This window comes from Bufo gargarizans, chromosome 5 (genome assembly GCF_014858855.1).
Source record: "Bufo gargarizans isolate SCDJY-AF-19 chromosome 5, ASM1485885v1, whole genome shotgun sequence".
Lineage (NCBI taxonomy): Eukaryota > Metazoa > Chordata > Amphibia > Anura > Bufonidae > Bufo > Bufo gargarizans.
In genome coordinates, this window is record NC_058084.1 from 248348247 (window position 1) to 248361595 (window position 13349).

Here is a 13349-nt window from a genome sequence, read left to right on the forward strand (position 1 = left end):
TTTTATGACATACTATTGTTTGCTAAATTAGAAAAAACTAATAATTATATATTTGTTTCACCATAATTGTACCAACCCACAGAATAAAAGTAACATGCTTCTTATGTTGCACAGTAAAAGGGTGGAATTTCTCTTTTTACCCTCTACTTATCCAACAAAAAGTGAATGGGGCAACTTTTTAAATGGCCCCCAATAAACGTTAAAGAAAAAATAAGGCAAATTTACCCTAAAAGGTAGCTTGCATAGAGTCCAGCTTTTGCAGGTGGGGGAGTTATAATCTAATTCAGCTACGGATCCCAAGTCAGTCCAGACTCTGGTAACATGTATCCAAAAAAAACGAGATCCACCAAATAAAATCCAGTTTGTTTTATTTCTTAATATTAAAATATCACAACGATACAGCATACATCTCCATAGGGCTGCAGCTAACGATTATTTGAATAATCGATTAGTTGCCGATTAATTTCTACGATTAATCGGGAAAAACGACAAAATTACAAAACAGAGAGGTTTATATGATCTTACTTGAAAAATTATGTTCAAAGGCCATATTAAAACAAATTGCGGACGGCGCAGTTATGGAGAGGGGGATCTGCGGACGGCGCAGTTATGGAGAGGGGGATCTGTGCACTGTTATGGGCATAACAGTGCACAGATCCCCCTTCCCATAGCAGTGCCATACACAGACCCCCCCTCCTCCCCATAGCAGTGCTATACACAGACCCCCCTCCCCATAGCAGTGCCATAGACAGATCCTCCCCCCTCCCCATAGCAGTGCTATACACAGACCCCCCTCCCCATAGCAGTGCCATAGACAGATCCTCACCCCGCCCCATAACAGCCCCGGCGCTTATAAGTCGGACTAATCACTGCATCTTTATTTTACCTTTTTACAATGACGCTCCTGTAACAGCCAGGCAGAGCGGACGGCGGCGTAACGTCACTCACTCACGTGACGCACCTGCTCCGCCCACCTCATGAATGAAGGAGGCGGAGCAGGCGTGTCACGTGAGTGAGTGACGTTACGCCGCCGTCCGCTCTGCCTGGCTGTTACAGGAGCGTCATTGTAAAAAGGTAAAATAAAGATGCAGCGACCGCCCGCCCGCATAGCAACGAATCAGCGATTATTCGATAACTGGATTCGTCGACAACGAATCCAGTTATCGAATATAATCGATTAATCGTTGCAGCCCTACATCTCCATATTCACATCTTCTGACGTGTTTTTCGAACAATATGACCGAGTTGGTTGAAACACGTCAGAACATGTGACTATGGGGGATGTATGCTGTATTGTTGTGATATTTTAAAGAGGACCTTTCACGTTTTGTTTTTTTATTCTAGGTAAAATACCTTTACTTGCGGGGTACCCCCCACTGATGCTGCCACCCTGCCTGTTTTTTTTGTTGTTTTAATATCGCTCTTACACCCCGCTGTCCCCCCCCCTCCCCCATCCCTGTAGTTTTCTTGCTCAGTATGTTAATACTTAGCATCGGTACAGGGAGGAGGAGACGCCAGGGTTCCTCAATGGGCTTCTTCTCCCGGGCTGTGCTGCGATGCAATCACAGCAGAGAGCGTCACAGCCAGGGAGAAGGAGAAGCCCATTGAGAAACCCTGACGTTTCCTCCCTGTACCGATGCCGAGTATTAACATACTGAGCGGGAAAACTACAGGGGGGCATAGGAGTGATATAAAAAAAAAAAAAAAAAAAAAAGAACACATGAAAGGTCCTCTTTAAAATATCACAACGATACAGCATACATCTCCATATTCACACATTCTGAAGCGTTTCGACCAATATGACTAAGACCGAGTTGGTCGAAACATGTCAGAAGATGTGAATATGGAGATGTATGCTGTATCATTGTGATATTTTAATGTGAATAAAGCAAACTGGATTTTATTTGACGGATCCAGTTAGTTTTTGTTGGATACCCCAAAAAGTAGTCATTAAAGGGAACCTGTCATCAACTTTATGCTGACTGTACTGAGGGCAGTATGAAGTAGTGACAGAAATGCTGATTTCAGCCGTGTGTCTAACAAACTAAAAGTAAGTGGTTGCTGAGAACAAGCATCACAATCAATGCAGCCCAGGTCTGAAGAAAGAAAAAAAAAAAAAAAAAAAAAGTCACAGCCACCTTAGAAAAGTCCGAGTTAGGCCTCATGCACACGGCCGTGTTCCGCGGCCAAGAGCGGTCCGTGGTAACACTTCCTGGATTCCTGTTGAGAGCAGGAGAGCACGGAGTCATTGGTTGCTATGACGCCGTGCGCGTCATGCCGCCGTTGCACTACAGTAATACACTATACAAGTATATTACTGTAGTGCAGCGGCTGCATGGAGCGCACGGCGCCATAGCAACCAATGACGCCGTGCGCTCCTGCTCTCAACAGGAATCCAGGCCGTGTTACCACGGACCGCTCTCGGCAGCGGAGCACGGCCGTGTGCATGAGGCCTTATTCATAATCTCCTGCTCTCACCCATCTGCTGATGATTGGCAGTTCTCTCCTAGAGAAAGGGAGAAAACTAGGTAGTAGACTTCCAATCATCAGCAGGTGGGCAGGGAGAGCAGGAATTCATGAATAACCATGACTCCTCTCAGGTGGCCATGACTCTTTTCCAGGCCCACTCTGCAAGGATTGTGATGTTTGTTCTCGGCAACCACTTACCTTTAACTTGAAATCATCTCACCTGCCTCTTCTTTATGCTGCCGTTAGCATGGGCAGCATAAAGTTGATGACAGGTTCCCTTTAAAAATACAATTCATCCTGCAAAAAAAATGATAAATTATGGCAAGAAAATTGAGATAAAAATTGATAACTGTTCATAAAGGTTTTTTTATGCTGATTTAACTTAGTCTGTGCTGATCCTTAACCACCTCCCGACCGCCTAACGCGCCGATGCGTCCGGGAGGTGGTTGATTTACTCGCGTCATCTCGCGAGACGTGAGATTTCGTCACAGCCGGCCCGCGCATGCGCATCGCGGGCCGGCATTTCGTCGCGAAGTATTTCGTCAGCAACCTGCCGGCCAATGATCGCGGCTGGCAGGTTGCCGATTAAAAAAAAAAAAAAACAGAGGTCATATATCAGATCATATTTGTAAATATGATCTGTTATATGGCTGGCCTGCTCCTCTGCTGGTTCTTTTCGTCGGTTGGATCCAGCAGAGGAGCAGGCTACACAGTGAGTACACCAAACACCTCATACTAGCCCCAGATCACCCCCCTAAACCCCTATTAACCCTTTGATCGCCCCTGTCAATCACTAGTGAAAGGAAAAAAGTGATCAGTGCAAACTGTCACTTTTTTTTTCCCACTGGTATTGACCGTTAGGTTTTAGGTATAGTTTAGGCCCCTTGGTTAGGTAGTTTAGGGACCAGTTAGCGCCCAGCCCACCGCACCGCAGTCCGTTATTCGCTGATTAGCGTATTGCTAATCAGCATTTGTACTTTTATAGTATCTGGAAGTGATCAAAACTGATCACGGTCATATCTATAATTGTATTAGTGTCACTTTAGTTCTCCCTCCACCCAAAACGCAGTGTTTGCCCGATCAAGCCTGATCGGTCGCCCACATGTGCGTTCGTCCGCACCCGCCCCACCGCAGTGACAAAAAAAATGATTTTTTTTTTGATCGCTGCACATTCACTTTACACGCACTGCGGCGATAAAAAAAAAAAAAAAAAAAACAGTTTTGATATTTTTTTATCAACCGCAGCAGCCTCCGGTACTTCGCTAGCCTCCCATTTGTAAGACAGGCTTGCTTTTATTTTCTTGGGTAGTCTCAGGGAATACCCCTAAATTTAGTTGCCCAAATGTCAAACAGGGGGTATTCTTCTGAAGAGGCCTACAGGCTTCTGACCCAGTCGGATGAGGAATGGGAACACTCATCTGATGAATCTAGCGGGTCAGAATACGAACCTGTAGAAAGCAGTGGCTCTCTGACCCAAAGTTCGGACGAGGAGGCTGAGGTCCCTGATAGCACCAGGCGTACCCGGCCCCGCACCTGTAGTTCCCCTTTTCACCGCCCAGTCTGGAGTTCGGGTTGAGACAGCTCAGATCGGTTCGGCCCTGGGATTTTTTTAGCTGTTCTTGACTGCGGAGCTCTTAGACTTAGTTGTGGCAGAGACAAACCGGTATGCCACACAATTTATAACCGCTAAGGCCTCTTTCACACTTGCGTTGTCCGGATCCGGCGTGTACTCCACTTGCCGGAATTACACGCCGGATCCGGAAAAACGCAAGTGTACTGAAAGCATTTGAAGACGGATCCGTCTTCAAAATGCTTTCAGTGTTACTATGGCACCCAGGACGCTATTAAAGTCCTGGTTGCCATAGTAGTAGTGGGGAGCGGTATACTTACAGCCCGTGCGGCTCCCGGGGCGCTCCAGAATGACGTCAGAGCGCCCCATGCGCATGGATCATGTGATCCATGCGATCACGTCATCCATGCGCTTGGGGCGCCCTGACGTCACTCTGGAGCGCCCCGGGAGGCGCACGGATGGTAAGTATGCTGCTCCCCGCTCCCCACTACACTTTACCATGGCTGCCAGGACTTTAGCGTCCCGGCAGCCATGGTAACCATTCAGAAAAAGCTAAACGTCGCATCCGGCAATGCGCCGAAACGACGTTTAGCTTAAGGCCGGATCCGGATCAATGCCTTTCAATGGGCATTCATTCCGGATCCGGCCTTGCGGCAAGTGTTCCGGATTTTTGGCCGGAGCAAAAAGCGCAGCATGCTGCGCTATTTGCTGCGGCCAAAAAACGTTCCGTTCCGGAACAGAAGGCATCCTGAAGGACGGACTGTCCATTCAGAATGCATTAGGATAATCCTGATCAGTATTCTTCCGGCATAGAGCCCCGACGACGGAACTCTATGCCGGAAGACAATAACGCAGGTGTGAAAGAGCCCTAAGCCGGGAAGCTTTTATGCCCAGCCTTTCCGGTGGAAACCAGTCCAAGTTTCTGAAATTAAAACTTTTTTGGGCCTCCTCCTCAACATGGGTCTAACTAAAAAGCATGAATTGCGGTCATATTGGTCCACGAACCCAATTCATCACATGCCCATGTTCTCTGCTGCTATGTCCAGGACACGATTTGAGACCATCCTGCGTTTCCTGCACTTTAGTGATAACAGCACCTCCCGTCCCAGAGGCCACCCTGCTTTTGACCGGCTCCACAAAATTCGGCCCCTCAGACCATTTCAACCTGAAATTTGCAGATATGTATACCCCAGAGCAAAACATCTGCGTAGACGAGTCCCTTTTCAAACAATACATCCCAAGCAAGCGCGCCCGGTATGGGGTCAAATTGTATAAGCTCTGTGAAAGGGCCACAGGCTATACACACAAATTTCGTGTCTATGAGGGAAAAGATCAGACCCTGGAGCCGGTCGGTTGCCCTGACTACCTGGGGAGCAGTGGGAAGATAGTCTGGGACTTGGTGTCACCCTTATTCGGCAAGGGGTACCATCTTTATGTGGACAATTTTTACACAAGTGTGGCCCTCTTTAGGCATTTGTGTCTAGAACGGATTGGCGTCTGTGGTACCGCGCGGGCTTCCCCCAACGGCTCGTTAGCACCCGTCTTGCAAGGGGGCAGAGGGCCGCACTGTGTTACGAAGAACTGCTCGCGGTGAAATGGAGAGACAAGCGTGACGTTTACATGCTCTCCTCCATTCACGCAGACACGACAATACAAATTGAGCGAGCAACCCGTGTCATTGAAAAGCCCCTCTCAGTCCACGACTATAACCTTCACATGGGAGGGGTGGACTTCAATGACCAGATGTTGTCTCCGTATTTAGTTTCCCGCAGAACCAGACGCTGGTATAAGAAGGTGTCTGCATATTTAATTCAATTGGCTCTGTATAATAGTTTTGTTCTCTACAGTAAGGCTGGGAGAACAGGATCCTTCCTCAAATTTCAGGAAGAGATCATCGAGAACCTCCTGTACCCAGGAGGTTCCGTGGCCCCATCCACCAGTGTAGTTAGCCGTCTACACGAGCGACATTTCCCCAATGTCGTTGCTGGTACCTCAACCCACCCGTCACCCACGAAAAAGATGTTGTGTCTGTAGCAGGAGTGGAATAAGGCGTGACACCCGCTATTTCTGTCCTGACCACCCTGCCCTATGCTTAGGGGAGTGTTTCCGGAAGTACCACACACAGGTACACCTAGCATAGGGATCATCTCACCAGGACAGGCACACAGGGCTATTAGGGCCCATTCACTCACTGCTGCTGCAAACGTCTCCTTTCACCTGGGACAAAGTGCATAACGCACTTCACCACATCTTTGGGCGATTTGCGCTTTGCACATTGACCCATGGGGAAGGAGAGGTTTGTTCTATAAAGGTAAGAAAAAAAAAAAAACACCAGTAAGCAAACACGTTAATGTTTAGTTCAAAAAGTTAAAGTTTACATGTTCTGTTCCAAAGTTAATAAAATTATTGCGTTGCGGCCTGGTTTTTTCTTTTTTTACCTTCCAGATGGACCAACCGATCGACTAGCTGCAGCACTGATGTGCATTCTGACAGAAGCATTGCGCTGCTGTCAGATTACACACAAGTCGGTGTATGCGGCGCTGCAAGACGAGATTTTCTCCTCTGCAGTAACAGATACGTTTGCCGAGGCATACGAGCTGAGGAGGAGGCGGCGTTCCTATGCTTTGGCAAACACTTTGTATGTAAAAAATAAAAATAAAAAAATGGGGTGTCATTTTACATATACCCATGCTGGGTGAGATAAATATCTTGGTCAAATGCCAACTTTGTATAAAAAAAAAAAAAAAATGGAAAAGTTGTCTTTTGCCCAAATATTTCTCTCACCCAGAATGGTTATATGTGAAATGACACCCCAAAACACATTGCCCAACTTCTCCTGAGTACGGCGATACCAGATGTGCGACACTTTTTTGCAGCCAAGGTGGGCAAAGGGGCACATATTCCAAAGTGCACCTTTCGGATTTCGCTGGTCATTTTTTTTTTTTTTTTTTTTTTTTTTTTACACATTTTGATTGCAAAGTACTTCTCACACATTTGGGCCCCTAAATTGCCAGGGCAGTATAACTACGCCACAAGTGACCCCATTTTGGAAAGAAGACACCCCAAGGTATTCCGTGAGGGGCATGGCGAGTTCCTAGAATTTTTTATTTTTTGTCGCAAGTTAGTGGAATATGAGACTTTGTAAGAAAAATAAAATAAAATCATCATTTTCCGCTAACTTGTGACAAAAAATAAAAAATTCTAGGAACTCGCCATGCCCCTCACGGAATACCTTGGGGTGTCTACTTTCCGAAATGGGGTCATTTGTGGGGTTTTTCTACTGTGTGGGCATTGTAGAACCTCAGGAATCATGACAGGTGCCCAGAAAGTCAGAGCTGCTTCAAAAAGCGGAAATTCACATTTTTTGTACCATAGTTTGTAAACGCTATAACTTTTACCCAAACCATTTTTTTTGCCCAAACATTTTTTTTTTTTTTTATCAAAGACATGTAGAACTATAAATTTAGCAAAAAAAAATTATATATGGATGTCGGGGTTTTTTTGCAAAATTTTAAAGCTGAAAGTGAAAAATGTCATTTTTTTTGCAAAAAATAAATCGTTAAATTCCGATTAATAACAAAAAAAGTAAAAATGTCAGCAGCAATGAAATACCACCAAATGAAAGCTCTATTAGTGAGAAGAAAAGGAGGTAAAATTCATTTGGGTGGTAAGTTGCATGACCGAGCGATAAACGGTGAAAGTAGTGTAGTGCAGAAGTGTAAAAAGTGGCCTGGTCATGAAGGGGGTTTTAGCTAGCGGGGCTGAAGTGGTTAAAGGGGTTGTGCACCTTTGGGGAGGGGGTTGGCAACCCCACCCTCTTTGGCAGACCAGTGAAGGGAGGCATACATGTCACTGCCAGATAATATGCCACTTAGGGACACATCACTGCTGAGGACAGGAAGAAGCTAGACTGCACCTCTAGGGCTGGAATAGAGTGGTGGGGAGCAGGTGAGTATTTTTTTTTACTTTAAGATCAGTGCTATACTGAGCAAATTCAAAAGTAAAGCTGGAATGACTCTTTAAAGTGGTTATCCAGGAAAAGATATTTATGACTTATCCTCAGGATAGGTCACGAATGTTAGATATGTGTGGGTTCGACGCACGAGACCCCTGCCGAACAGCTGTTAGAAGAAGCCTTGATCAGCGCAGCCTTTTAGGCCAGTGACATCACTGTATATCAGTCACGTGGCCTAGTTGCAACTAAGCCCCATTCAAGTAAATGGGGCTGAGCTGCAATACCAAGAACTAACACTATACGATATATGGTGCTGTCCCAGTGGCTCCCTGAAACAGCTGATCGGCGTGGGGTCTTGCAGGGTCTTGAACCCCTGCCAATGTGATAATGATGACTGATCCTGAAGAGAAGTCCTCATTATCTTTTACAGGATATTTATTTTTACATTCATAACTGCCCCAATATACTATATAGTAACTTCCCCCTGCCTCCCTGCACTGCCTGTAGTGAGCGCTTCCTGCCTAGGGTACTTTCACACTAGCATAAGGCCTCATGCACACGACATACACACGTCATACACAATAGGGAAGAGAAGAGATGTACCTAAGAAATATGATCAAGCTATACATAATGTAAGGCTAGCGTACACAAAATATCTTAACGATCCGTCAGATGAAAATAAGGTGGAATGGGTCACTGCCAAGCATAGCTATGATTATTATCAGGAAGGGAAAGTCAAGTGGTTTGCAGATTGTACACAGGCTACTCTCTTCAAATATGGCAACAAGGCAGGTAAGTTGCTTGCGAATCTTACGTGCCCGTATGTCAAGCGTTCGCAATGATATCCTCTACGGCAGTGATGGCGAACCTATGGCACGGGTGCCAGAGGCGGCACTCTGAGCCCTCTCTGTGGGCACCCGCGCCTTGGAAAAAGTCTATGGTGTACCAATATGCTTTAGACTTTTCCTGCCATTCATCAGCACAGGACACACTATGAAGAGCACAGGCAGCACACTGAATGTAGGCTATTAAGCTATTATAGCTAAATGATAAAGTACATGGAAGATATACTATATTGGTATTCAGGTTAAATTGCCGTGTTGGCACTTTGCGATAAATAAGTGGATACTTGGTTGCAGTTTGGGCACTCGGTCTCTAAAAAGGTTCACCATCACTGACTGCTCTACGGGATGAGAAGGGAGTCCTGCATTCCCACCCTAAAAAAAAAAAAAACTGTTGGACATTATGAAAAAATATTTTGTAGCCATGTACTCCCAAACATCCTATGATTCACAGAAAGCGAGGTTGCTTTTAAACCAAGTAAAACTTCCTACCTTAATCGGCAGAAATGATAGAGAGCCTCACTACACTGAAATAACGGAGACTGAGGTACAGCAGACGATTAAGGCACTGCATAATGGGAAGTCGCCGGGCCCTGATGGGTTCCCAGCAGAATTCTACAAGGCTCTAGGACCTGAAATAGTATCGACATTGACCATCCTGTTTAAGGGAGGGAGGATACCCCTATATCTAGTAATATGGCTTATATTAAACTGATCCCCAAAATAGGAAAGGATTTGACACAACCGGAATCTTTCAGGCCCATCTCTTTGATTAATCAAGATCTAAAATTAGCATCAAAGATACTGGCCAATAGATTGGCATTACCCATGCCGGACCTGATTGGGGAACATCAAGTGGGATTTATCAAAGGCCGCTCTGCGGTGACTAATATCAGGAAAGTACTGGCAGTACAAGAGCGTTTGTGAAAGAATAGATCCCATGCTACGCAGGCTCTCCTTGCCATTGATGCCGAAAAGGCATTCGATAATGTCAGCTGGCACTGGCTAAATGACGTCTTAAACACAATGGCTGTAAAAGGAGCATTTCGGAACTATCAGCTGTGTATACAGATCCGCAGGCAAGGATACATGTCCCAGGATTTCTGTCAGATACCATTTAGCTTCACAGAGGGACGCGGAGGGGGTGCCCTGTCGCCCTTATTGTTTGACATTGCTCTGGAACTGCTGGCTCTGTATATCTGGAAGTCAGATGCGTATGAAGGGATCAAGGTGGGGAAGGAAGTCCTAAAACTCACATGTTTTGCAGATGACTTGTTGATTTTTATAAATTCACCGAGCTTACACCTAAAAGCGGTATTAAAGATATTCCATAACTAAGGTGGAGTAACGGGCTACAAAATAAATGTGTCTAAGAGTCAGAATAAGAAGAGGCCCCTCACAGCCTATAAGAAGCTTTGTTTACTGAAATGGGAGGGAGGGTTAAATATGCCCGACATTACATTATATAAAACTTAGCTGCCCTATTTCGTCATGTGAGGGACTGGGTTTGGAAAACGAATTATTTCTCTGCGGGAAAGGTGGAACAGGAACTGGCGCAACCGTGGGAGTTAGCTGCCCTTATTCATACTCGGCTGAAAGATCTACAGAATGTGGCGAGACAGTCTGTTCTTCTCAAAGATACCATCATGGCGTGGAAAGCAATCAGGAAATTATACAGACTTCCGATTTACTTGTCACCCCAGATGCCCTTGTGGTCTCTACCAGCTTTTCCGCAAGGACGAGAAAACAAGATGCATAAGCAGTGGAGGGAGAAAAACATTCACACGCTAAGTGACATACTAATAGGACCAGATCATAAATTGATGTCATGGGAGCAATTTGATAGTGGACATCAGATAGAGACTTCTCACCCATTAGCATTCTATCAGCTTTCGGCTTACTGCAAAGCCCAATCAGATTCCTGGGGGGAAGCTGACAGAATGACCTGGTTTGCAGCTCTTCTGGGGAGAGGTGGGGTTATGATCTCACTTGCTGACACATATAGACATCTACGAGATACTTGTTTTATAGGCTTAGTGAAAACTGTTTTTGCACACTGGGAGAGGGATGTCGAGGTGGAAGACTTAACCCTTAAAATGAGAGAGGGGTTGGAATATATCAGGAAGGATGTTCATAGTGAGCAATGGCGAGAGTCGCAATTGAGGATCCTGCATAAAGCTGCATATGCTTTTAATCTTTCATATTCTAATGCCCCAGCACATTATCTTAGGGAGTGTCCTAAATGCTCGCAACCTAAAGTAGACCTCCTGCATGGTCTGTGGAGCTGCCAGCACATTAAGCCACTGTGGGAAGACATAATCTCTCTTATTAGGGAGGTTTGGGAGGTAGAGGTGAAGGCAGATCCACAGCAATGTATATTCCAATATATTCCAAAGGGGTAGCGGAATCAGGCATACACATTGCCCTTATGGCAGTTAAAAAGTGTCCATTGCGTTGGTGCCAGGGTGGATAAAAATCTATGATTAAAAAAATAATAATAATAATTTTTTTTAAAGATTTTTTTTAATATAAAATGCTTTTTGAGGAAAATATATTACCATCCAAAGGTTATTTCATTATGAAATAAAGATTACTTTTTTAATTATGGAAGTTTATTACATGTCCTCAGTCACATGACGGGACAGCGTGCTGTAGTAATGAGTATTACAGATCCCAGACTACTAGAGCCATGGAGCTCTAATACCTTCTGTCTGTGACGAGCAGCTAAAAAAGCTCCAGGGATACTGCGCATGCTCTGAAGCAATTCTACACGTGAGCTGGTGTGTCTGCGATCCTGGCCACTATAGAGGACAGAGGCATGTCTGGAGGTGTGCAAGCGCAGCCGTAACCCCTGACACTGAGCAACGAATAAAGAGGTTGAATAATTAAGAAATTAGCCAAAAAGAGGAAAATTTGGCAAAAGGACCTATATTAGGAAGTGGCTTCTATTGACAAGTTGGACATTCTGGGAGCCCCCCCAAGTCAGCACATGAAGAATCCATACACAACTCTAGGCTACAGTTACAGGCATTTCGCATCATTGTTCCAGCGGTAAAAGCATTTTCGAGTAATGACGTCGATTACAGAGCACATTTTACTAGGCTATTTACATGAACGCCCCCATCCCCGAGGTCTGAATACATTATTACAGCCCGAAGACCAGAGCAGCCTAGCGTTGTCACCTCGTGCACAAGTCAGTCTACAGAAGGATATTTCGCCAGCGGGGACTCGATTTTCTTCTTAGCTGCAGCCTCTCTTTGCTTCGCCTTCATTAGCCTCCTCAGCTCATCTTGCTGTATTATTGTCTTCTTTCCGGAGGCCGCCATGTTACTCCTCTTCAAACCAGTCTCTGAAGCAAATGTCGCTTCCTGTATGGTCGCGGCTAATCTCCACGCACGGTACAGCCCTGCTGACTTCATAACATCACGTGACATTTATAGGTCACGTGGGTCTGAAGCTGTCACGTAACGCAGACAGGTTGGCTGCTTAGGAGTGTCAGTAGGAGAGGGGAGCCGTGTAATATTATATGGAGGGGGAAGGTGTAGGAGTTTATGCGGGAGGGGGCGTGTAATATTGTATATGCAGAGGGGTGGGGGGAGGTGTAATATTTTATGGGGGCGTGTCCATGTGATATTCCATGCAAGGGGGGGTGTAATATTGCAAGGGGGGTAGGTGTAGTAGTTTATGGGGGGGCATGTAATATTTGTATGGAGCGGGAAGGTGTAGGAGTTTATGCGGGGAGGAGGCATGTAATGTTGTATGCAGAGGGGTGGGGGGAGGTGTAATATTTTATGGGGGCGTGTCCATGTGATATTCCATGCAGGGGGGGTGTAATATTGCAAGGGGGGAAGGTGTAGTAGTTTATGGGGGGGGGCATGTAATATTTGTATGGAGGGGGAAGGTGTAGGAGTTTATGCAGAGGGGGGGAGGTGTAATATTGTATGGGGGTGTCCATGTGATATTTCTTGCAGAGGGGGTGCCGTGTGATATTATGTGAAGGGGGAGGTGTAATATTGTATGGAGGGGGGAAGGTGTAGAAATTTATGCGCGGGGGTGCGTGTAATATTGTATGGAGGGGGGAGCATGTAATGTGTGGAGGGGGAAGGTGTAGGCGTTTATTCAAAGGGGGCGTGTAATATTGTACGCAGAGTGGGTTAAGGTGTAATATTGTATGAGGAGGTGCCGTGTGATATTGTGTGCAGGGGGGGTGTAAGATTGTAAGGAAGCAGGAAGGTGTAAGATTGTATGGGGGGGGGGGGGGGCAGTGTAAGATTGTAGGCAGCCAGAGGCTGTGTAAGACTATACGCTAAGGGGACTGTGTGGGATTGTATGCAGAGACTGATTTGCATATTAATAAAATGCTGGATTTCTCTGCATCGGATCAGAAATGAAGGTACTGTGTGGATCAGTGTGAGGTGCCTGCAGTGTTCTGTAGTCATTTTACTATGAGTAAGGTTAAATTTACACTTCTGTGCTGCCGCCGTGCCTATATTGTGGACTGTACAGTCGTGGC

The 13349-nt window shown here is 45.7% G+C and overlaps 1 protein-coding gene across 2 annotated transcripts in view; it reads right to left on the reverse strand.

The window, feature by feature from the left end:
* Positions 1 to 12251, reverse strand: part of ZNF830 (zinc finger protein 830) — a 265393-nt gene extending 253142 nt beyond the window's left edge. The window contains exon 1 of one of the 2 annotated variants that reach the window (XM_044293923.1): positions 12050 to 12250. In XM_044293923.1, the coding sequence (XP_044149858.1) occupies positions 12050 to 12162 (113 nt within the window). In that variant the 5' untranslated portion in view covers positions 12163 to 12250. Of the gene's footprint in view, positions 1 to 12049 lie in introns of both variants that reach the window. The other variant, XM_044293924.1, reaches the window with a different exon arrangement.
* Positions 12252 to 13349: the final 1098 nt, after the last annotated feature.